This window comes from Anabas testudineus, chromosome 4 (genome assembly GCF_900324465.2).
Source record: "Anabas testudineus chromosome 4, fAnaTes1.2, whole genome shotgun sequence".
NCBI lineage: Eukaryota > Metazoa > Chordata > Actinopteri > Anabantiformes > Anabantidae > Anabas > Anabas testudineus.
The window spans coordinates 9,388,581-9,412,447 of NC_046613.1; the positions used below are offsets into that span (position 1 = coordinate 9,388,581).

Here is a 23,867-nt window from a genome sequence, read left to right on the forward strand (position 1 = left end):
TACATGAAAGTAAACGCAACTGACTACATGTACGGTTTTATATTGTGTTGAGTCTGTTCCACTACCATCCACTACAGTGAAGAAGAAGACTGTAAACTAGTAAACAGACGTGAATGATGCTGAGTTTATGGTTTCATGAGGAAGACGGACAGAACTCTTGAGGCACAAGAAGAACATGCAAACTTTATAGGAAAATTCCTGAAATAAGCCTCTTAGCACCACCATGCTGTCTGACTGCCTAATTTAAGAATTCAGGTGAACTATCGCACAAGAACAAAGTCATGATCACAAGAGACTTTCACGTTCTGCAGTTTAATGAGAAGCAAAAATGTAAAAGGATGACCCTCTGTTAAATGGAAGACTCCACACAGAAAGGCACCCATAGTGATCTGATTCAAACCCAGCTCCTTCTAATTTTGAGGCAATAGAGCTAACTACTACAGTACCGTCTGCATCAAGAAATAACAAACCTGCAACGTATTAAATTACCACAAACTAACAGCTACACGATAAGGTCTTACTTTTTATATCTAAAGTGTCAGCACATCAACAGTTCCTGAGGGAAATATTTGGCTCTGAAGCTGATAAATGCTTCGACATATTGCATATGTTGCAAATTTGTGGTTGAAGGTGAAGATGAAGTTGTTGATAATCACACTTTGCATTAAAGCAAACACCTCTATAAAAAGGTCTTTTTCCCCATCACAAGAAGACACATTAACTGACTTGTCGCCACCATGAAGGCTCTGCACAAACTTCTGCTCCTTCTTGTTCTGACATGTCACGGACAAAATGGTATGATGCAAAAAAACAGATTTGTTCTTCTTAAGTCATTTAATGGGAAAATGATCTAATATTGTATTTTGCTCATTTCTGCAGGACATGGGAGTGAAATCATTAATGGGGGAAAAAGTCCCAGAGAACTCGATGCTGTATATGGTCTCAGTGCAGAACGACCATGGTCATGTTTGTGGAGGATTTCTCATCAGTGAAGACTTTGTGCTCACTGCAGCACACTGTGACGACAAGTGAGTTACCTTTTGATCAAAGTAATTATAAATCATTATAAAAGCTAAATGTAAACTAAATTTTAAATTGTCTTTGTTGTTGCGTTTGTGAAAAGTAACTACGTATACATGCAATGGAAATAAAAATAGTGCAATAAACCACTTTATTTCTATTTCCATTTTGTGCAACAATAACTCTGCCACAGTTCAGAGTTACTGTTCTTCCTACTCCATTACATTTATTTACCAGCTTTTGCACATGCAGACTGTTAATGCAAACTATTTTTCTTTTTATAACTCACTTATTTTGTGATTTTCTTAAATGTTTCATAGTGAACAACTTCTACTGTTGTGTGTGTTCTAAAACACAATATCTACTTAGAAATTCAACATGAGTAAAGAATGTGTGTAGAGGTACTTCTACTTTTGTTGTAGAACATTTTTGTGCGAATACTTGCACTTTTATTTAAGTTAACTATGTTTCTTTACTTCCGTCTCGTGTTAAGGGAACAGCTTTAGAAAATGTAGTGACAACATCTTAACTTCTGTATGTCCCATTCAGAAACCCTACAAGTGTTGTTCTCGGCACCCACTATCTCCATGAGGGTGTAAGAACAGCTATTAAACAGACGTACAAACACGAGGCTTATAAGAATGTTTTTAAAGGTGATGACATCATGCTCCTCAAAGTAAGTATACTGTATATTCTATGGTAGTGTACTGTTGTTGTTCAGCAGCACTGTCAACTAACGACAGATGAACATATACACATGACAATTTACAGATATTCCAAAATCAGCATTTCAGCAATGCTAATGAATGGAAAGAATCACACTATGAAATTATACATTAAAAAAGTTTACTTTTGTTGTGTGTCCCCAGTTGTCTATAAAGGTTAAATTAGACAACAGAGTACAAACAGTTAAATTTCCAGAATCTGGAAGAAACATGAAAGAAAACCAACAGCGTCTTGTAGCTGGATGGGGCAGACACTCTTTCTACATTTAAGTAGACAACTAGGCTCAAAACATCCCTGTATTATAAACCTTATAGTTAGGTATGGCTCAGGTGACTCTCAACTATCTCTTAGTTATGCTGCTAAAAATTATTCTGCTGGGAGACCTCTACTGATACACTGAGCTCCTACCCTCTCCTCTTATCTATCCATTCAAATGTCACCACTGAATGGCATTAACTCTGTGTCTTCGCTTTCCTGTAGTTGTGCTTCCTCCTCTCTGTCGCCCTGTCTCTGTTCTTCTCTGAAGGTATCTTTGACCCTGGAGCTGTATATCTCCAGAGTGCAGTTACTGGCCCTACCAACCTGCCCAGTGTTTTTCTGCTTGCTGTTGTTGTTTTTTGTTGCTGTTCTTTTCTCTCGCCTCTTTCCACTCACCCCACCCAGTCGAGGCAGATGGCCGCCCACCATGAGCTTGGTTCTGCTAGAGGTTCCTTACCATAAAGGGAGTTTTTCCTTTCCACTGTTGCCTGGTGCTTGCTCCAATGGGATTGTTGGGTTTTCTATAGAATGCATTATACAATTATACTTAGGTCTTATACCTTTCACTGTAAAGTGCCTTGAGATGACTTCTTTTGTCACATTTCCAGCTCCGCCTGCCTGTCTGTCCCTCATTCCCGTATTTGGTCCATTTCCGTGTTTTTCTCTTCCCTGCCATATGACCTTACTGATTGACTGCAGCTTGTTTGCTCTCTGGCTTTAAAAGCAGGGCTGTTTATTACCAACCTATTTCAGGTAGTCTCATACCAATCTAAGAGCAAAAATATGCCGCATTAATATTAGACTGCCATCCTGTTATGGACTCTGCCTGCCCTGGACCCTGCTTTGGACCGACCCTCCAGTAGCGTGAGTTTCATCCCGCCTGATCTGTTCTCTCCCTCTTCCTCTCGCTGCTCGCAGTACCGGACCTGTACTCCCTCCGACCCGTTTCTTCCCTGATTCCCCTTACCGGACCTGTACTCCCTCTGACCCATCTCTTCCTGAATTCCCTTACCGGACCTGTACTCCCTCTGACCCATCTCCGCCTGTATCTCCGTTGCTGTGAGTTTAGTCCCTTCTGATCTGTTCTTTCCCTCCTCTCAGTCACGGACTTGTCCTTGCTACCATTCCCCTCCATATTCCCCTGCTCTGTCTCAGTGTTGAATCTACCTGTGTATGATCTCGGGCTGTTCCCTCTCACTCTGTCTTTGGATTGTAGACCTTGTGTTTATCACGGATGATTTATGAGGATTCGATTTTTGTGTATGACCAAGGACCGTATTTATCACCCTGTGTTTTGTTTGCGGATGTAGTGTATCACCAGGATCAGTACACGAGCTGGACAGTGACGTTGTGTACTGCTGTCTAGACCCATGGTACCTCCCCAGCATTTCTCCACTGAGATCAGCCACGTGCACTCAAGACACCATTAACCACTCCATGTGCTCTTCTTTGGTCGAGCATCTTGGCCGGCGCTCAGAGCCTATCCCTTCCGGTCTACTTCCTCTTCCGTTTCCTCAACACTTCGACACATCCGGTTTTGGACACACCTCACCGGTCGCCCTGGTCTGCTATTCACAGCATTACTATCACTCCAACCATCATTCTCTTTTCCTAAACTACTGATGCCGTCCCCTTCCATCTGATGCCCTGCAGAATCCACCAACTCTGTCACTTGCCTTTTTATTGTAATAAATACATGTACTTAAAACTCGGTTTCCACCTCAGTGCATCTCTAGCAATGAAGTCTTTTATCAACCTTGTGACAGTTGTCACTCTTGTGATTTGGTGCTATACAAATTAAATTGAACTGAAAATTGAATTGAATAGAAGCCTGACTAATGACGTGAGATAAACATGTGCCTGCAACACATTGGCATTACCAATCTTGAACTTTTACGTTCTGTGTGTCTCTAGTTGTCTAGGAGAGTTCCACTGAACCACAGAGTCCAAATAATTAAACTTCCAAAACTGGGAATGAAGATTAAAGAAAACCAACGATGTTATGTAGCTGGATGGGGTATGACTAAAACTTATGGTCACATTGAGAATGATCTGAGAATGGTGGATGTGTCGGTCATTAACCTGAAGCGCTGTCAAGAGAAATGGCCTGGTCTTCCTGCTAATGTCATCTGTGCTGGTGGATATCATACAAAAAACGGATTCTGTCGGGTGGGTTTATGTTTTTTTTGTCCATTCAGAGTAGTGATATAAGACTTTTTAATAAAATAACCAATAAAAAATGATGTTTCTGTCTTACAGGGGGATTCTGGTGGTCCTCTGGTGTGCGACGGGAGAGCTTTTGGTGTTGTGTCTTTCAACAGGCACATGAACTGCAACTACCCGGACGTCCCAAACGTCTACACTGACGTATCAAAATACCTTCACTGGATCAACAACATCATCCATCATACAAATGGCTAAAAGTAGAAATCTTAAGCTATGTGCTGCTTCAGCATGCATTTATTATAGTGTAGATGTATTGTAGTGTCTCAGTTTACTCTTCTAGTGTGACTAAAAAAAAAAAAAAAAAATTTTCAAGCACCCCGTTGAATTTCTTTCTTCAATAACCACAACAGAGGATCCAAAATGTTTTTCAAGTAACAACAATATAATATTTTATAATATTATATTAATAGCTATTGTTGCCAAATTTGAAACAGCCAACATTCACTTGCTACCAGGAATTTACATTCACACCATTTATATACAAGTTAAAAAACTACAGCACTGAAACAGTCTCACTGAAACAAATAGTCTCTGTGGAGATTCTCAGTAAACCAGGTTATGGTTCCTCCAAAAGTATTACTCACTGCCAACTGGACTTGCTTGAGATTCTTGAAGAAGTTTTAATGTGAAAGGCCTCAAAGTAAAAGTAGGGAATGATCAGAAATCTTAACTCTCTAAAGTGATTAAGTCATTAACAACTTTAGGATTGTCAAGATCACATGTGGATCAAGTACTTCTAGTCATATATGTTCTGCAACATCAGCTTGCAACTGGGTCTTGTATTTTAGTATAATTTACATTATTAGCTATGCTGGTGTCACCACTCTAACCTACTCACGATGACATTAGTAAGAAAAAATGTGATGAGATCGGTAGAAAATGTCTGTTTAGGTGTGATACAGGAAACTTTGTTTTTGTAGTTTCTTTAGTTTGCTGCAGAATTCAAAGAAATGTTTCAGGTGGATGTGTCCAGTTCTTCCACAAAGACAAATCTGAAATAGTTTTTCACTATTTTTATGTAAGGAATAAAACTACAAGCTAACAGAGATAGAAGGTCAGAGAAGATCCAAAAAGATGAAAAATAAAAACAATATAAAAATAGAAACTGAAATGCAAAATTAAATTAAAGAAGAAGACAAGAGTCATGTAACAGACTGTGTAAAAGTCATCAGCTACTTTTACATCAGATAATTTCAAGTGTGTGGCAGGCTGCTGAGACAGCAAACCACACACAGATACAACATTCACTAGGCATACATGAAAGTAAACGCAACTGACTACATGTACGGTTATATATTGTGTTGAGTCTGTTCCACTACCATCCAGTACAGTGAAGAAGAAGACTGTACAGTGGCAAGAAAAAATGTGTGAACCCTTTGGGATTACGTGGAGTTTTCCAATGAATTTGTTATAAAATGTGCTCCGATCTTCATCTAACTCTCAACAATACAAAAACACAGTCTGCTGCAAATAATAGTACACAAACATTATATGTTTTCATGTTTTTATTAATCATAACATGTAAACATTTACAGTGCAGGGTGGAAAAAGTATGTGAACCTCAACCAAACGTTTCCTGGAGTTGCAGATCAGACCTGCACAACGATATGGAGTAATTTTGGACCACTCCTCTTCACAAAACTGTTGACCACAAAACCATGATGCTCCCTCTGCCATGTTTTACAGTGGGGATGAGGTTTTGATGTTGGTGTGCTGTGCCTTTTTTTCTCCACACATAGTGTTGTGCGTTTTTTCCAAACAACTCAATTTTGGTTTCATCTGTCCACAGTATATTTTGCCAGTAGTGCTGTAGAACATCCAGGTGATCTTTTGCAAACTTCAAACGTGCTGCGATATTTTTTTTGGACAGCAATGGCTTCCTCCGTGTTGTCCTCCCATGTACTCCATTATTGTTTGATGTTTTCCTTATTGTATCTGTGTCAACAAAAATGTTAGCATGTGCCAGAGATTTCTGTAAGTCTTTAGCTGACACTCTAGGATTCTTCTTTACCTCATTCAGCATTCTGCGCTGTGCTCTTGTAGTCATCTTTACAGGACGACCACGCCTAGGGAGAATAGCAACAGTGCTGCAACAGTAAACCCAAAACTGGTGTTTGTTTTTAAAGGGCAGGACAGCTTTCAGCAACACATCCAATATCATCACACTGATTGGACTCAAGGTTGGAGAAGTCATTATTTTTCCACCCTGCTCTGTGAATGTTTACATGTTATGTTCAATAAAAACATGAAAACATATAATGTTTGTGTACTATTATTTTCAGCAGACTGTGTTTTTGTATTGTTGTGAGTTAGATGAAGATCAGAGCACATTTTATGATCGATTCATGCAAAACTCCAGGTAATCCCAAAGGGTGCCCATACTTGCTTTTGCCACTGTAAACTAGTAATTTGAACGATGCTGCGTTTATGGTTTTATGAGGAAGACAGAGAAAACCCTTGTAGCATGAGAAGAACATGCAAACTTGATAGGAAAATTCCTGAAATAAGCCTCTCAGGACCACCATGCTGTCTGACTGCCTAATATAAGAATTCAGGTGAACACAAGAATAAAGTCATGATCACAAGAGTCCCTTCACGTTCTGCAGTCTCATGAGAAACAAAAATGTAAAAGTATGACCCTCTGTTATATGGAAGACTTCAAACCCAGCTCCTTCTAATTTTGAAGCAACAGAGCTAAATACAGTACTACAGCATGGTGTCGTCATCAAGAACAAATAAACCTGCAATGTATTAAAGTACCACAAACTAACAGCTACATTATAAGTTCTTACTTTTTATATCTAAGATGTCAGCATACTGTTGTTGTACATGTAACACTAAACTATATCATTTTTCATCTGGAATCATTTCTCTGGAAACTTGAATGTATTTTCTCTCTTTTAACTCTGGTTGTTGGTTCATCATCAACAGTTCCTTAGGGAAATATCTGGCTCGAAACCTGATAAGTGCTTCAGTATGTTCACTAACTAGTTGCTTACTGTATTTATCTGTTGCTGTGATGAACTGGCCACATCAAGTTGGCTTTCCTTTCAAAATTCTGTACAATTACAATTCTGTTGATTTTCACTCAGTTTTTATTCATTTTCCATTCTTAATGTACTTGAAAATGAAGCTTGCTGCTGCTGTCAAACAAAAGTCCAAGTATTACTGTAGTGCATTGGTTTCTTGACCATGACTCTGTGGCTTATCTGGTTTATTGTGAAATTCAATATGTGATATATTAGTTTCAAACTGATCACAGCACCTGGATGTTGAGAAACTACATGCCAAACAAGCTGATGCAGAGATAATATATGTTGCAAATTTGTGGTTAAAAGTCAAGATGAAGTTGATGATAATCACACTTTGCATTAAAGAAAACAGCTCTATAAAAACGTCTATTTCACCATCACAAGAAGACACGTTAACTGACTTGTTGGCACCATGAAGGCTCTGTACAAACTTCTGCTCCTTTTTGTTCTGACATGTCACAGACAAAATGGTATGATGCAAAAAAAACAAAACAAAAAAAAAACAGATATGTTCTTCTTCAGCCATTTAACTGGAAAATGATCTAATATTGTATTTTGCTCATTTCTGCAGGACATGGGAGTGAAATCATTAATGGGGAAAAAAACTGATATTAAACAGAAGTACAAAGGACGTTTCAAAAGGTCATGACATCATGCTCCTCAAAGTAAGTATACTGTACATTCTATGGTAATTTACTGTTTAACAGATGAAAATAAAACATCAAAATCTACAGATATCCCAACATCAGCATTTCAGCAATGATGATGAATGGAAAGAATCACACCATGAAATTATACATTTGAAAAATTGACAGTTTTTTGTGTCTCCAGTTGTCTATAAAAGATGAACTGAACAACAGACAACAAACAGTGAAACTTCCTTACTATATTTATCCAAGTTATCACAAACTAAAACATTTCTTAGCGTCCGAATATGCAGATATCAAAATAAAATACATGGATAGCATCTCTTTGACATCACCAGGAAGACTGAGTATCTTGTCATCAAAATGTTAGTAGATAACCACAAATCTAAATATTCATAGACTTGCAATCACTCACACTAAGTTAATGGCAAAGAAGCCTGTTAGGGTTGTTAGGTGTGTCCACCCTGGTGTAGTTGTGAATGCAAGGCTTTGGTGAAACCAAACCTGGAGCATAAATTTGTTGGCTCCAACCAACTATCGTTAGGCTGAAGAAGCTACTTGGATGAGTGGTGAAAACGTTTAGCCAAAAACGGAGGAAGTCCAGTTGCCACGACTCAACTTCTAGATAACTTCACCTGGACGAATGAGAATCTTCACCGACAATCAATCACACTGTAACTGCTCGGTACAGATCTGCACCCAGCAAATAAACAACAACCTATGTGGAATTTTACATATTATAAAGGAAAGAAGCAAGTTGAGAGGGGAAAGAAAACAGAGGAAAGAAGCAAGTTGAGAGGGGAAGCTGGACAAATGGTGAGTCCCAGCAGTTCAAAGATGGCAAAAGCACACATAACGTCTGATGACAGCAGGAGGCTCAGGCTTGAAGTCTGCAGCATAAAGCAGCAGGCAACCTGGCAACTGCAGGACTAAACAGAGGGAGATAAATAACTCAGAACACAGTAGAGTGGCATCACAGGTGATTAGTGGAATCAACGACTGCACAGAGGAGATCAGGTAAAGATATATACTCCAAAGACTAGGGGTGGGACACTGGACTGTGACCAACACACTATAAAGATAAAGAGACCAAGCACTAGTCTGTTAAGACTCTGCCTGTAGTCTTGCATTCTCCATAAATGTTTTCTTTTTCATGTTCTGTTACAACGTGAATGCTGGATCAACTCCTGGCTCATTTTTGGTCCAGGGCAAAAATAGTTTAGATCTTACAGTCTGTTTAGTCCACTCTCAGAAACAAACAACAATAAAAAAGTTGCTCATATATTTAACTAGAAAACGAGATCTTAACTGAATACAATTGTAAAAGCTGCTCCTGTGGAGTTTTAGAGTTTAAATAGAGTTTTAAAGCGACTCTCTACTGAGTCAGTCCACATTTACTATGCATACGTGAAAGCACACGATTATACTGGACTGATTATAGTAAAATAATTGTACTTATTGTAACAGACTGTTATATATTTGTCTCTGATCACAGATCACAGAATTTCTTCCTCAACAGATGATCCACGTATTTTAAAATGTAATATGTTTCTAATGACTTGATGTTGTTGAATATTATTCACAAATATAGATAATAATAATAATATATCATAGAGAAACAGATCACACACAAATGAAAACTAAAATGTAAAAGGAAATAAAAGACTAAGAGTCATGCAACAGACATCAAGTACTGATCACATTATCTAGAGCATGTGTGTCCGGCTGCTGCAAACAGCAAAAAAAAAAAAAAAAGCAAAATTACAGATACCATGTTCACCCAAGTTATCACAAACCAAAACATTTATCAGTGTCTATACATGCAGACATCAAAATAAAATCGATGGATAGCATCTACAGCACCAGGGAGACTGACTGAGTATCTGGTCATTATTATACACCATGTAAGTAAATGTTTAAGTACGTAAACACAAGTGGAATTAGTGGTACTAGTGTTGGGCCTACAAATATGACTTATTGAATTATTGAATTATTCTTATTCGTATTTTTAAGCTGGCAAAATGGTAGAATGCCAGGGAATCAGAGATAAGAAGACCACACATAGTGTCTGATGGCAACAGAAGGCTCAGGCTTACGCTCAGACTCAAACTTAGGCTCAAACTCAGGCTCAGGCTTGAAATCTGCAGCTCACACCAGCAGAGAATCTAGAAACCTGCAAGATTAAACAGAACGGCTCCTTAACGGGAAATGAGGTACCCGAGTCTTGGTTAAGAGTTATTCCTTTAAATGCTGTGTCTTTATTTTACTCTCACTCATTACTTCAACAGTGAGAGTAAGATTGTCGCTGTCACGAGAGGTAGACATTGCCAGTTTAAATTTATCCATAGCTGTTAGTAAATGCAACATAGACCCTTTCTCCCTAGAGAGCGGTGATCAAGCGAGCTAAACTGTGAATGAAGAGAGGGAGCAACATTAAGGAGAACACAGAAATTAATCAGGAATGAGTCGTTTTAATAGTTGTTATAATCTTAAGCTGAAATAAACATGAGCACAGCTCAGCACAACCCTGCAAGAAGATTTATTTTTGAATGCAAGTGGTGCACAGGCTCCATCCTGCTATCTGCTCTATAGAGGTGTGTGTATGAGCCTCAGGACATGAAACTGGATGCATGTAATATTTATAATTGAAATCACTGAAGGATCACAGACAGTTTTTAAATATATTCAAGAATGACGCCTGTTGCTGCTGTCAAATAATAGTCAAAGTGGTACATTGGCTGTGGTACAGTAATGTATTGGTTTCCAATACTGGTGCTGTGGTTAATCTGGTTTATTGAGAAAGAATTCAAAGAATTGTTTCATCAAACAAACCACAACAGCCAAAAGGTAACAGGTAAAAAGCATTCGAATCTGCTACTTTACTATTAATACGTTGTATATACAGTGAATGAGGTCCGGAAGGTGCAGAATAAACTAACTCAAGAGTCTGAATGTGTCTTAAATTCTTTTTTATTAAGAAAATTGTACTTATTGTGACAGACTGTTATATAATTTCTCTAACTGATAGAATCTAGATACAAAACCATATGATGCAGAGATAGTACAAGTTTCAAGACTTAACCTGTGCAAAGCTTGTGGTTGAAAGTCAAGATAAGGTTGATGATCATCATATAAAGCAAACAGCTCTATAAAAAGGTTTACTTCACAATCCTAAGAAGACTAAATCATTGTCTTGTCGGCACCATGAAGGCTCTGCACAAACTTTTGCTCCTTCTTGTTCTGACATGTCACGGACAAAATGGTATGATGCAAAAAACACAAATATGTTCTTCTTCCGCCATTTGATGGGAAAAATTACCTAATATTGTATTTTGCTTATTTCTGCAGGACATGGGAGTAAAATCATTCATGGGCAAAAAGTCCCAGAGAACTTGATGCTGTATATGGTCTCAGTGCAGAACAACCAAGGTCATGTTTGTGGAGGATTTCTCATCAGTGAAGACTTTGTGCTCACTGCAGCGCACTGTGACGACAGGTGAGTTTTCGGTTAATAAATAAATAAATACAAAAAATGTCAATCAATAAAAAAAAAAAAACTAGAGATATACAACTTTTTAACAATATTTTTGGTTGTTTATTTGTTACATTTATTAAATAACTAACTACATTTATTTAAATACTGAAAAAACGAGTCAAGTACTTTTGCTTTTTTACTTGTATATTGTAGTTGTTAGTATTACTCTGCTACAAAACTGCTTTGCATGATAGTTTTCTATTTTTGTTCACTACTAGGACATTTTCTTTGCTGTACTTTTTACCTGTGCATTTTATGTTTAGAGCACAAATGTAAAGGGTTTTTTTTTATTTTAAAAAGTTTGGTTTCTAATGTGTGAAGATATTTAAGTGTCTCTCTTACTGAGTAGTTAAGTAAAAGTGCATGTTTACTGAAGTATGGACATGTGTGCACATTTCCTGCACTGCTTCTTTGCACAATATTATAAAAGTACTAAAAACCTGTGATTCATTCCTCACTCAGTAACCCTACCAGTGTTGTTCTCGGCACCCACAATCTCAAAGGGGCAGAAAAAACTGCTATTAAAGAGAAGTACAAACCCGATGCTTATGAGAGTGTTGGAAAAGGTTATGACATCATGCTCCTCAAAGTAAGTAAATATTCTCTGGTGTAATGATTAGTTTTTCTCATCAAACATTTTAAAACCCACTGACGATGAATTGAAAATATATACATGGCAGAGACGACGTAAGCTGGAAAGGGGGGGTGGGGGGGTGTTACACAAATTTAGATAAATCAACCCTGGGCTTGTTTTCAGCACTGTAGTCAGGCTGACAAAGAGTCACAGCTCTGTTTGAGCCTAGTATTCACTAAACTCTGAGTAGTAATGAGTTCATAAATTTCTTTACTGATAAAATCATAAATATTAGAAATTAAATAGATCAGATTCTCCCTGCAAACCTCATAAATAGATTTGCATGTACAACAGCTCTAGATTCATTGGTAATTTATTCCTCTTAAATTCAAGACATAGGTTATTTTGTTGGAGACATGATATCTAATTATTGTCTTACCCTAGATGACATACCATTGGCCTCACGTAATACAGTGAGGAAACTCAGATTATATTTGATAAGTGTATCTCCTTCTACTTCATAGATAAAACAAGTAGAACTGCCATTTTTTAACTGGAAAATATTGATAAAATTAGAAGCATCCTGTCTCAAAGTGATGCTGAAAAACTAGTCCATGCATTTGTTACTTCCAGACTGGACTAATGTAATTCACTATTAATAGTTTGTCCCAATAACTCCTTAAAAAGCCTCCAGTGAATCCAAAAGAGAGTCCTGACTGGAATTAACAAGAAAGATCATATTTCTCCTTAATTGTCTTCTCTCCATTGTCTCCCTGTAAAATCCAGAATAGAGTTTAAATCACTTCTCCTCACTTATGAAGCACTTAATAATCAAGCTCCATCATATCTCAAAGACCTCATAGCTCCATATTTTACAAGCAGACAATCTTTCTACATTTAAGAAGGCAACTAGGCTTAAAACATTCCTTTATTATAAATCTTTTACGTAAAGATGGCTCAGGTGACTCTTCTATTCTCTCCTCTCATATCATCTTATATATATTCATTCTGTAAAATGTCTTAAGATGACTTCTGCTGTGATTTGGTGCTATACAAATACAATTGATGTGAAAATTGAATTGAATACAAGCCTAACCTAATGACGTGAGCTAAACATGTGCAACACATAGATTTAAATGTCTAAAAAAAATAAAATACTGTTCCAGAAATTGTTTGTAGTCCTGAAGTCTAATACATGGAAAGAAGTATGTTATGAAATTAGTCATTATCAATCTTAAACTTTTAATTTCTGTGTGTCTCTAGTTGTCTAGAAAGGTTCCACTGAACAACAGAGTCCAAACAATTCAACTTCCAGAATCTGGGATGAACATTAAAGAAAACCAACAATGTCTTGTAGCTGGATGGGGTATGACTAAAACTCGTGGTCACGTTGAGAATGATCTGAGAATGGTGGATGTGTCGGTCATTGACCTGGACGTCTGTAAATACAAATGGCCTGGTCTTCCTGCTAATGTCATCTGTGCTGGTGGATATGGTACAAACAAAGGATTCTGTCAGGTGGGTTTATACTTATTGTCTATTCAGAGAAGTGATATAAGACTTTTTAATAAAAATAACCAATAAAAAATGATATTTCTGCCTCACAGGGGGATTCTGGTGGTCCTCTGGTGTGCAATGGGATAGCTGTTGGTGTTGTGTCTTTTAACATGAACAGCATTTGCGACTACCCAAATATCCCAAATGTCTACACCGACGTATCAAAACACCGTGACTGGATCAACAAGATCACCAATTGGGGGTAATTGATGGGCGAATCTTAAGCTATGTTCTGCTTCAGCATGCATTTATTGTAGTGTAGATGTATTGTAGTGTCTCAGTTTACTCTTCTAGTGTGACTAAAAAATAAAAAATAAAAATATTTCAAGCACCACGTTGAATTTCTTTCTGCAATGACCACAACAGAGGATCCAGAGTGTTTTCAAGTATGATATATGTAAGCAACAACAATATAACATTTAATAATATTATATTAATATCTATTGTTGCCAACTTTGAATAGAGAGTAATTAAGTTAAAAATAAATTTAAAGGGAAAACGAATCATTTGTGTCCTTCTTAAACAGCCAGCATTCACTTGCTACCAGGAATTTACATTCACACCATTTATATACGAGTTAAAACACAACAGCACTGAAACAGTCTCACTGAAACAAATAGTCTCTGTGGAGATTCTCAGTAAACCAGGTTATGGTTTCCCCAAAAGTATTACTCACTGCCAACTGGACTTGCTTGAGATTCTTGAAGAAGTTTTAATGTGAAAGGCCTCAAAGTAAAAGTGGGGAATGATCAGAAATCTTAACTCTCTAAAGTGATTAAGTCATTAACAACTTTAGGATTGTCAAGATCACATGTGGATCAAGTACTTGTAGTCATATATGTTCTGCAACATCAGCTTGCAACTGGGTCTTGTATTATAGTATAATTTACATTATTAGCTATGCTGGTGTCACCACTCTAACCTACTCACAATGACATTAGTAAGAAAAAAATGGTTACCATGTTCATCATCAGGTGTGTTTGTGTTCTCCTACTCAACATGTGACGACATCGGTCGAAAATGTATGTTTAGGTGTGATCCAGGTGGATGTGTCCAGTTCTTCCACAAAGACAAATCTGAAATCTGGGTTTTTCACAATTTTTATGAAAGGAATAAAACTACAAGCTAACAGAGACAGAAGGTCAGAGAAGAATAAAATGCAAAATGAAATTAAAGAAGAAGACAAGAGTCATGTAACACACTGTGTGAAAGTCATCAGCTAGTTTTGCATCAGATAATTTCAAGTGTGTGGCAGGCTGCTGAGACAGCAAACCACACACAGAGATACAACATTCACTATGCATACATGAAAGTACACGCAACTGACTACATGTACGATTTTATATTGCATTGAGTCTGTTCCACTACCATTCACTACAGTGAAGAAGAAGAATGTACACTAGTAAACAGATGTGAATGATGCTGAGTTTATGGTTTTATGAGGAAGACAGCGAAAAACCCTCAAGGCACAAGAAGAACATGCAAACTTGATAGGAAAAATCTCACAGGACTACCATGGTGTCTGACTAGCCTAATATAAGAATTCAGGTGAACTAACGTGAAGTAATGATCACAAGAGTCCTTTCACGTTATTCAGTCTCATGAGAAACAAAAATGTAAAAGGATAACCCCCTATTATATGGAAGACTCCACACAGAAAGGCACCCATAGTGACCTGAGGTCCTTCTAACTTTGAGGCAACAGAGTTAATTACTACAGCACAGTGCATCAAGAACTAACAAACCTGCAATGTATTAAATTACCACAAATGTATAGCCCTAAGATAAGGTCTTCTGTTTTTATATCTGATATGTCAGAATCAGATGTCAGAAGCTGATAAGTGCTTCAGTATATTCACCAAATAGTCACAAACTGAATTAGTTTCATTTTTCATTATTCATTTTCCATCTTAATAAACTTGAAAATGATCCTTGTTGCTGCTGTCAAACAATAGTCAAAGTATTACTGTAGTGCATTGCATTCTTAACCATAGCTGCATTTTTTATGCAGTTTATCTGGTTTATTGTGAAATTCAATATGTGATATATTTGTTGCTGATAACTGATCAAAGCACCTGGTTGTTGAAAAAGCACATGCCAAACAAGCTGACGTACAGACAATATATGTTGCAATTTTGTGGTTAAAGTCAAGATGAGGTTGATGATAATCACACTTTGCATTAAACAACACCTCTATATAAAGGTGTATTTCACCAACACAAGAAGACACGTTAACTGACTTGTCGGCACCATGCAAGGCTCTGCACAAACTTCTGCTCCTTCTTGTTCTGACATGTCACGGACAAAATGGTATGATGCAAAAAATAACAGATATGTTCTTCTTCAGCTATTTAATGGAAAAATGATCTAATATTGTATATTGCTCATTTCTTCAGGACATGGGAGTGAAATCATTAATGGGGAAAAAGTCCCAGAGAACTCGATGCTGTATATGGTCTCAGTGCAGAACGACTATGGTCATGTTTGTGGAGGATTTCTCATCAGTGAAGACTTTGTGCTCACTGCAGCGCACTGTGACGACAGGTGAGTTACCTTTTGATCAAAGTAATAAGAAATCAGTATAAAAGCTATATGTTTATAAAATTTAAATTCTCTTTGTTGTTGTATTTATGGAAAGTAACTAAGTACGTGTGCAATGAAAATTAATATAGTGTAATAAAGCACTTTTGTTTTATTTGTGTTTTTCCATTTTGTGCAACAATAACTCTGCCACAGTTCAGAGTTACTGTTCTTCCTACTCCATTACAGTTATTTAACAGCGTTCACACATGCAGACTGTTAAAGCAAACTATTTCGTTTTTTATGTCTGACTTATTTTGTGATTTTCTTAAATGTTTCATAGTGAACAACTTCTACTGTTGTGTGTTCTAAAACACATTTCACAATATCTACTTCAACATGAGTAAAAAGAATGTGTGTAGAGGTACTTTTGTGCAAATACTTGCACTTTTACTTAAGTTTACTATGTTTCTTTACTTCCGTCTCGTGTTGAGGGAACAGGTTTAGAAAATGTAGTGACAACATCTTAACTTCTGTATGTCCCTTTCAGTAAACCTACAAGTGTTGTTCTCGGCACCCACAATCTCAAAGAGGCTGAAAAAACAGCTATTAAACAGACGTATAAACCCGAGGCTTATCAGCAATTTTCAAAAGGTCATGACATAATGCTCCTCAAAGTAAGTATACTGTACATATACTACATACATACCTACATATACAACTACAGATGAAAACACACACATAAAAATCTACAGATATTCCAACATCAGCATTTCAGCAATGCTGATGAATGGAAAGAATCACAATATGAAATTATACATAATAAAAATCGACTTTTTTTTGTGTGTCTCCAGTTGTCTATAAATGTTGAACTACATAACAGAGTACAAACAGTTAAACTTCCAGAATCTGGAATAAACATGAAAGAAAACCAACAGTGCCTCGTAGCTGGATGGGGCAGACACTCTTTCTACATTTAAGTAGGCAACTAGGCTTAAAACATTCCTGTATTATAAACCTCATAGTTAGAGATGGCTCAAGTGACTCTGAACTATCTCTTAGTTATGCTGCTCTAGATTATTCTGCTGGGAGACCTCTACTGATACACTGAGTTCCTCCTCTCTTCTCTTCTCTTCTCTTCTCTTCTCTTCTCTTCTCTTCTCTTCTCTTCTCTTCTCTTCTCTTCTCTTCTCTTATTGTATCCATTCAAATGTCACCATTGCATATCACTACCTATTTTGGTGCTATACAAATTAAACTGAATTGAAAATTGAATTGAATAGAAGCCTGACCTAATGACATGAGATAAGCATGTGCCTGCAACACATACATAAACATTTCTAAAAAAAAATAAAATACTGTTCCAGAAATTGTTTGTAGACCTGAAGTCTAATACATGCAAAGAAGTATGTTATGAAACTTTTAATTTCTGTGTGTCTCTAGTTGTCTAAAAAGGTTCCACTGAACAAGAAAATCCAAACAATTCAACTTCCAGAATCTGGGACGAACATTCAAGAAAACCAACAATGTCTTGTAGCTGGATGGGGTATGACTAAATCTCGCGGTCACATTGTGGATGATCTGAGAATGGTGGATGTGTCGGTCATTAACCTGGACGTCTGTAAATACCACTGGTCTGGTCTTCCTGCTAATGTCATCTGTGCTGGTGGATATGGTACAAACAAAGGATTCTGTCAGGTGGGTTTATGTTTTTTTTGTCCATTCAGAGAAGTGATATAAGACTTTTTAAATAAAATAACCAATAAAAAATGATATTTCTGTCTCACAGGGGGATTCTGGTGGTCCTCTGGTGTGCAATGGGACAGCTGCTGGTGTTGTGTCTTTCAACAACTTCAGGAAGTGCAACTACCCAGATGTCCCAAATGTCTACACTGACGTATCAAAATACCTTGACTGGATCAACAAGATCATCAAACAAACAACGGGCTAAAAGTAGAAATTTTGAGCTATGTTTTGCTTCAGCATCCATTTATTGTAGTGTAGATGTACTGTAGCGACTCAGTTTACTCTTGTAGTGTGACTGAAAAACGAATAAATAATAAATTTCTTTCTGCAATAACCTCAACAGAGGATCCAACGTGTTTTCAAGTGTAATAAATATAAGCAACAACAATATAACATTTTATAATATTATTATATTATTAATATCTATCTTTGCCAAACAGAAAACATTCTGTCGGATCAATTAAGGTCAAATGTGGAAACGTGAGGTGAAGTTCCTCACAGACACCAGGTCTGATGACTATGCAGGACAAGGTAACGTAATAAATAATAATCAAGGGGATGACCAACCTGTGTTAACATTCATTGTAAAATTATCTCTGTCCTGACACACAAACATACAGTAGTCCACAACACTTTTTCTGTTCCCACTGCAGACACATCTGACCAATAAGAGTAGAGAACGTTCTCGCGTGATTTGACGTCACTCATTTGAGTTCACTTGGATTTTTCTCAGTGTGAAAAGAAACTGAACCAAGAGGAATCCGCTCCAAGTTAAAAAACTCATCCACTGATTCAGACCAAAGCAAACGCACTAAGGTGTGAAAGCAAACTAAGTCATGCTGCTTTACACTGAGACTTCCAGAGGACCTCTCTTGATGCACTTAGCTCCTCTCCTCATTTATATGCCAACACTGAATGTCATGAACTTAGGTTTTGGGTCTTTTTCTCTCAGTAGTTGTGCTTCTTCTTCCTTCCTCTCTGTATCCAATCTGCAATTACTACCAACCTCACCAGTGTTTTGTCTGTTGCTCTTGTTTCCTCTCTCTGTTCTTGGATATATGATACAGAAAACTTTGTTTTTGTGGTTTCTTTAGTTTGCTGCATAATTCAAAGAAATGTTTCAGGTGGATGTGTCCAGTTCTTCTACAAAGACAAATCTGAAATCTAGGTTCTTCACTATTTTTATGTGAGTAATAAAACTACAAGCTAACAGAGACAGAAGGTCAGAGAAGATCCAAAAAGATGAAAAATAGAAACAATATAAAAATAGAAACTGAAATGCAAAATGAAATAAAGAAGAAGACAAGAGTCATGTAACAGACTGTGTAAAAGTCATCAGCTACTTTAACATCAGATAATTTCAAGTGTGTGGCAGGTTGCTGAGACAGCAAACCACACACAGATACAACATTCACTATGCATACATCAAGGTACATGCAACCGACTACATGTATGGTTTTATATTGTATTGACTCCGTTCCACTACCATCCACTACAGTGAAGAAGAAGACTGTAAACTAGTAAACAGATGTAAATGATGAGTTTATGGTTTCATGAGGAAGACGGACAGAACCCTTGAGGCACGAGAAGAACATGCAAACTTTATAGGAAGATTCCTGAAATAAGCCTCTCAGGACCACCATGCTGTCTGACTGCCTAATTTAAGAATTCAGGTGAACACAAGAATAAAGTCATGATCACAAGAGTCCTTTCACGTTCTGCAGTTTAATGAGAAGCAAAAATGTAAAAGTATAACCCTCTGTTATATGGAAGACTCCACACAGAAAAGCACCCATAGTGATCTGATTCAAACCCAGCTCCTTCTAATTTTGAGGCAATAGAGCTAACTACTACAGTACCGTCTGCATCAAGAAATAACAAACCTGCAACGTATTAAATTACCACAAACTAACAGCTACACGATAAGGTCTTACTTTTTATATCTAAAGTGTCAGCACATCAACAGTTCCTGAGGGAAATATTTGGCTCTGAAGCTGATAAATGCTTCGACATATTGCATATGTTGCAAATTTGTGGTTGAAGGTCAAGATGAAGATGATGATAATCACACTTTGCATTAAACAACACCTCTATATAAAGGGTCTAGCTTACCATCACAAGAAGACACGTTAACTGACTTGTCGCCACCATGAAGGCTCTGCACAAACTTCTGCTCCTTCTTGTTCTGACATGTCACGGACAAAATGGTATGATGCAAAAAATAACAGATATGTTCTTCTTAAGTCATTTAATGGGAAAATGATCTAATATTGTATTTTGCTCATTTCTGCAGGACATGGGAGTGAAATCATTAATGGGGAAAAAGTCCCAGAGAACTCGATGCTGTATATGGTCTCAGTGCAGAACGACCATGGTCATGTTTGTGGAGGATTTCTCATCCGTGAAGACTTTGTGCTCACTGCAGCGCACTGTGACGACAAGTGAGTTACCTTTTGATCAAAGTAATTATAAATCATTATAAAAGCTAAATGTAAACTAAATTTTAAATTCTCTTTATTGTTGCGTTTGTGAAAAGTAACTACGTATACATGCAATGGAAATAAAAATAGTGCAATAAACCACTTTATTTCTATTTCCATTTTGTGCAACAATAACTCTGCCACAGTTCAGAGTTACTGTTCTTCCTACTCCATTACATTTATTTAACAGCTTTTGCACATGCAGACTGTTAATGCAAACTATTTTTCTTTTTATAACTCACTTATTTTGTGATTTTCTTAAATGTTTCATAGTGAACAACTTCTACTGTTGTGTGTGTTCGAAAACACATTTTACAATATCGACTTAGAAATTCAACATGAGTAAAGAATGTGTGTAGAGGTACTTCTACTTTTGTTGTAGAACATTTTTGTGCAAATACTTGCACTTTTATTTAAGTTAACTATGTTTCTTTACTTCCGTCTCGTGTTAAGGGAACAGCTTTAGAAAATGTAGTGACAACATCTTAACTTCTGTATGTCCCATTTAGAAACCCTACAAGTGTTGTTCTCGGCACCCACTATCTCCATAAGGGTGTAAAAACAGCTATTAAACAGAAGTACAAACACAAGGCTTATAAGGAAGTTTCAAAAGGTCATGACATCATGCTCCTCAAAGTAAGTATACTGTATATTCTATAGTAGTGTACTGTTGTTGTTCAGCAGCACTGTCACCTAACTACAGATGAACATATACACATGACAATTTACAGATATTCCAAAATCAGCATTTCAGCAATGCTAATGAATGGAAAGAATCACACTATGAAATTATACATTAAAAAAGTTTACTTTTGTTGTGTGTCCCCAGTTGTCAATAAAGGTTACATTAGACAACAGAGTACAAACAGTTAAATTTCCAGAATCTGGAAGAAACATGAAAGAAATCCAACAGTGCCTCGTAGCTGGATGGGGCAGACACTCTTTCTACATTTAAGAAGGCAACTAGGCTTAAAACATTCCTGTATTATAAAGCCTAAAGTTAGAGATGGCTCAGGTGACTCTCAACTATCTCTTAGTTATGCTGCTAAAAATTATTCTGCTGGGAGACCTCTACTGAGGTCCTACCCTCTCCTCTTATCTATCCATTCAAATGTCACCACTGAATGGCATTAACTCTGTGTCTTCTCTTTCCTGTAGTTGTGCTTCCTCCTCTCTGTCGCCCTGTCTCTGTTCTCCTCTGAAGGTATCTTTGACCCTGGAGCTGTATATCTCCAGAGTGCAGTTACTGGCCCTACCAACCTGCCCAGTGTTTTTCTGCTTGCTGTTGTTGTTTTTTGTTGCTGTTCTTTTCTCTCACCTCTTTCCACTCACCCCAACCAGTCAAGGCAGATGGCCGCCCACCATGAGCCTGGTGCTTGCTCCAATGGGATTGTTGGGTTTTCTATAGAATGCATTATACAATTATACTTAGGTCTTATACCTTTCACTGTAAAGTGCCTTGAGATGGCTTCTTTTGTCACATTTCCAGCTCCGCCTGCCCTGTCTGTCCCTCATTCCCGTATTTGGTCCGTTTACGGGTTTTTCTCTTCCCTGCCATATGACCTTACTGACCTTGCTTTAAAAGCAGGGCCATTTATTACCAACCTATTTCAGGTAGTCTCACACCGATCTAAGAGCAAATATGAGAAAAGAGTTTCATCCCGCCTGATCTGTTCTCTTCCTCTCGCTGCTCGCAGTACTGGACCTGTACTCCCTCCGACCCGTTTCTTCCCTGATTCCCCCCTTGATTTAGTGTATCACCAGGATCAGGGACAGGGGCTGGACAGTGACGTTGTGTACTGCTGTCTAGACCCATGGTCCCTCCCCAGCATTTCTCCACTGCACTTCATTTCTGCACTCTAGACACCATTAACCACTCCATGTGCCCTCCTTTGGTCGGGCATCTTGGGCGGCGCTCAGAGCCTATCCCTTCCGGTCTACTTCCTCTTCCGTTTCCACAACACTACGACACATCCGGTTTTGGACACACCTCACCGGTCGCCCTGGTCTGCTATTCACAGCATTACTATCACTCCAACCATCATTCTCCTTTCCTAAACTACTGATGCCGTCCCCTTCCATCTGATGCCCTGCAGAATCCACCAACTCTGTCACTTGCCTTTTTATTGTAATAAATACATGTACTTAAAACTCTGTTTCCGCCTCAGTGCATCTCTAGCACGAAGTCTTTTATCAACCTTGTGACAGTTGTCACTCTTGTGATTTGGTGCTATACAAATTAAATTGAACTGAAAATTGAATTGAATAGAAGCCTGACTAATGACATGAGATAAACATGTGCCTGCAACACATTGGCATTACTAATCTTGAACTTTTACGTTCTGTGTGTCTCTAGTTGTCTAGGAGAGTTCCACTGAACCACAGAGTCCAAATAATTAAACTTCCAAAACTGGGAATGAACATTAAAGAAAACCAACAATGTCTTGTAGCTGGATGGGGTATGACTAAAACTTATGGTCACATTGAGAATGATCTGAGAATGGTGGATGTGTCGGTCATTAACCTGGACGTCTGTAAATACCACTGGTCTGGTCTTCCTGCTAATGTCATCTGTGCTGGTGGATATGGTACAAACAAAGGATTCTGTCAGGTGGGTTTATGTTTTTTTGTCCATTCAGAGTAGTGATATAAGACTTTTAAATAAAATAACCAATAAAAAATGATGTTTCTGTCTTACAGGGGGATTCTGGTGGTCCTCTGGTGTGCAACGGGAGAGCTGTTGGTGTTGTGTCTTTCAACTACAAAATGAGGTGCGACTACCCAGATGCCCCAAACGTCTACACTGACGTATCAAAATACCTTGACTGGATCAACAACATCATCAAACATACAAAGGGCTAAAAGTAGAAATCTTGAGCTATGTTCTGCTTCAGCATGCATTTATTGTAGTGTAGATGTATTGTAGTGTCTCAGTTTACTCTTCTAGAGTGACTAAAAAATAAAAAATAAAAAATATTTCAAGCACCACGTTGAATTTAATTTCTTCAATAACCACAACAGAGGATCCAAAATGTTTTTCAAGTAACAACAATATAATATTTTATAATATTATATTCATATCTATTGTTGCCAAATTTGAAACAGCCAACATTCACTTGCTACCAGGAATTTACATTCACATAATTTATACACGAGTTAAAAAACTACAGCACTGAAACAAATAGTCTCTGTGGAGATTCTCAGTAAACCAGGTTATGGTTCCTCCAAAAGTATTACTCACTGCCAACTGGACTTGCTTGAGATTCTTGAAGAAGTTTTAATGTGAAAGGCCTCAAAGTAAAAGTAGGGAATGATCAGAAATCTTAACTCTCTAAAGTGATTAAGTCATTAACAACTTTAGGATTGTCAAGATCACATGTGGATCAAGTACTTCTAGTCATATATGTTCTGCAACATCAACTTGCAACCGGGTCTTGTATTTTAGGACAATTTACATTATTAGCTATGCTGGTGTCACCACTCTAACCTACTCACAATGACATTAGTAAGAAAAAATGTGATGACATCGGTCGAAAATGTCTGTTTA

At 37.5% G+C, this 23,867-nt stretch overlaps 3 protein-coding genes and 1 pseudogene across 3 annotated transcripts; all 4 read left to right on the top strand.

The window, feature by feature from the left end:
* Positions 1 to 715: 715 nt before the first annotated feature.
* Positions 716 to 4,479, top strand: LOC113152550 (annotated as a pseudogene).
* A 6,611-nt stretch (positions 4,480 to 11,090) lies between these two features.
* LOC113152004 (duodenase-1-like) lies at positions 11,091 to 13,899 on the top strand. Its single transcript, XM_026344894.1, has 5 exons — positions 11,091 to 11,171; positions 11,258 to 11,405; positions 11,907 to 12,033; positions 13,282 to 13,536; positions 13,626 to 13,899. Exons 1-5 carry the CDS (start codon positions 11,114 to 11,116, stop codon positions 13,779 to 13,781), a joined length of 744 nt encoding a protein of 247 aa, XP_026200679.1. The 5' UTR covers positions 11,091 to 11,113; the 3' UTR covers positions 13,782 to 13,899.
* Positions 13,900 to 15,815: 1,916 nt separating this feature from the next.
* On the top strand, positions 15,816 to 18,164 carry LOC113152009 (duodenase-1-like). The gene is made up of 5 exons (XM_026344901.1): positions 15,816 to 15,884; positions 15,971 to 16,118; positions 16,645 to 16,771; positions 17,538 to 17,792; positions 17,884 to 18,164. The coding sequence occupies exons 2-5, from the start codon at positions 16,018 to 16,020 to the stop codon at positions 18,043 to 18,045; spliced, it is 645 nt and encodes a 214-aa protein (XP_026200686.1). The 5' UTR covers positions 15,816 to 15,884; positions 15,971 to 16,017; the 3' UTR covers positions 18,046 to 18,164.
* Positions 18,165 to 19,957: 1,793 nt separating this feature from the next.
* On the top strand, positions 19,958 to 23,193 carry LOC113152002 (duodenase-1-like). The gene is made up of 5 exons (XM_026344892.2): positions 19,958 to 20,047; positions 20,134 to 20,281; positions 20,830 to 20,956; positions 22,677 to 22,931; positions 23,021 to 23,193. The coding sequence occupies exons 1-5, from the start codon at positions 19,990 to 19,992 to the stop codon at positions 23,180 to 23,182; spliced, it is 750 nt and encodes a 249-aa protein (XP_026200677.1). The 5' UTR covers positions 19,958 to 19,989; the 3' UTR covers positions 23,183 to 23,193.
* The last annotated feature ends 674 nt before the right edge of the window (positions 23,194 to 23,867 follow it).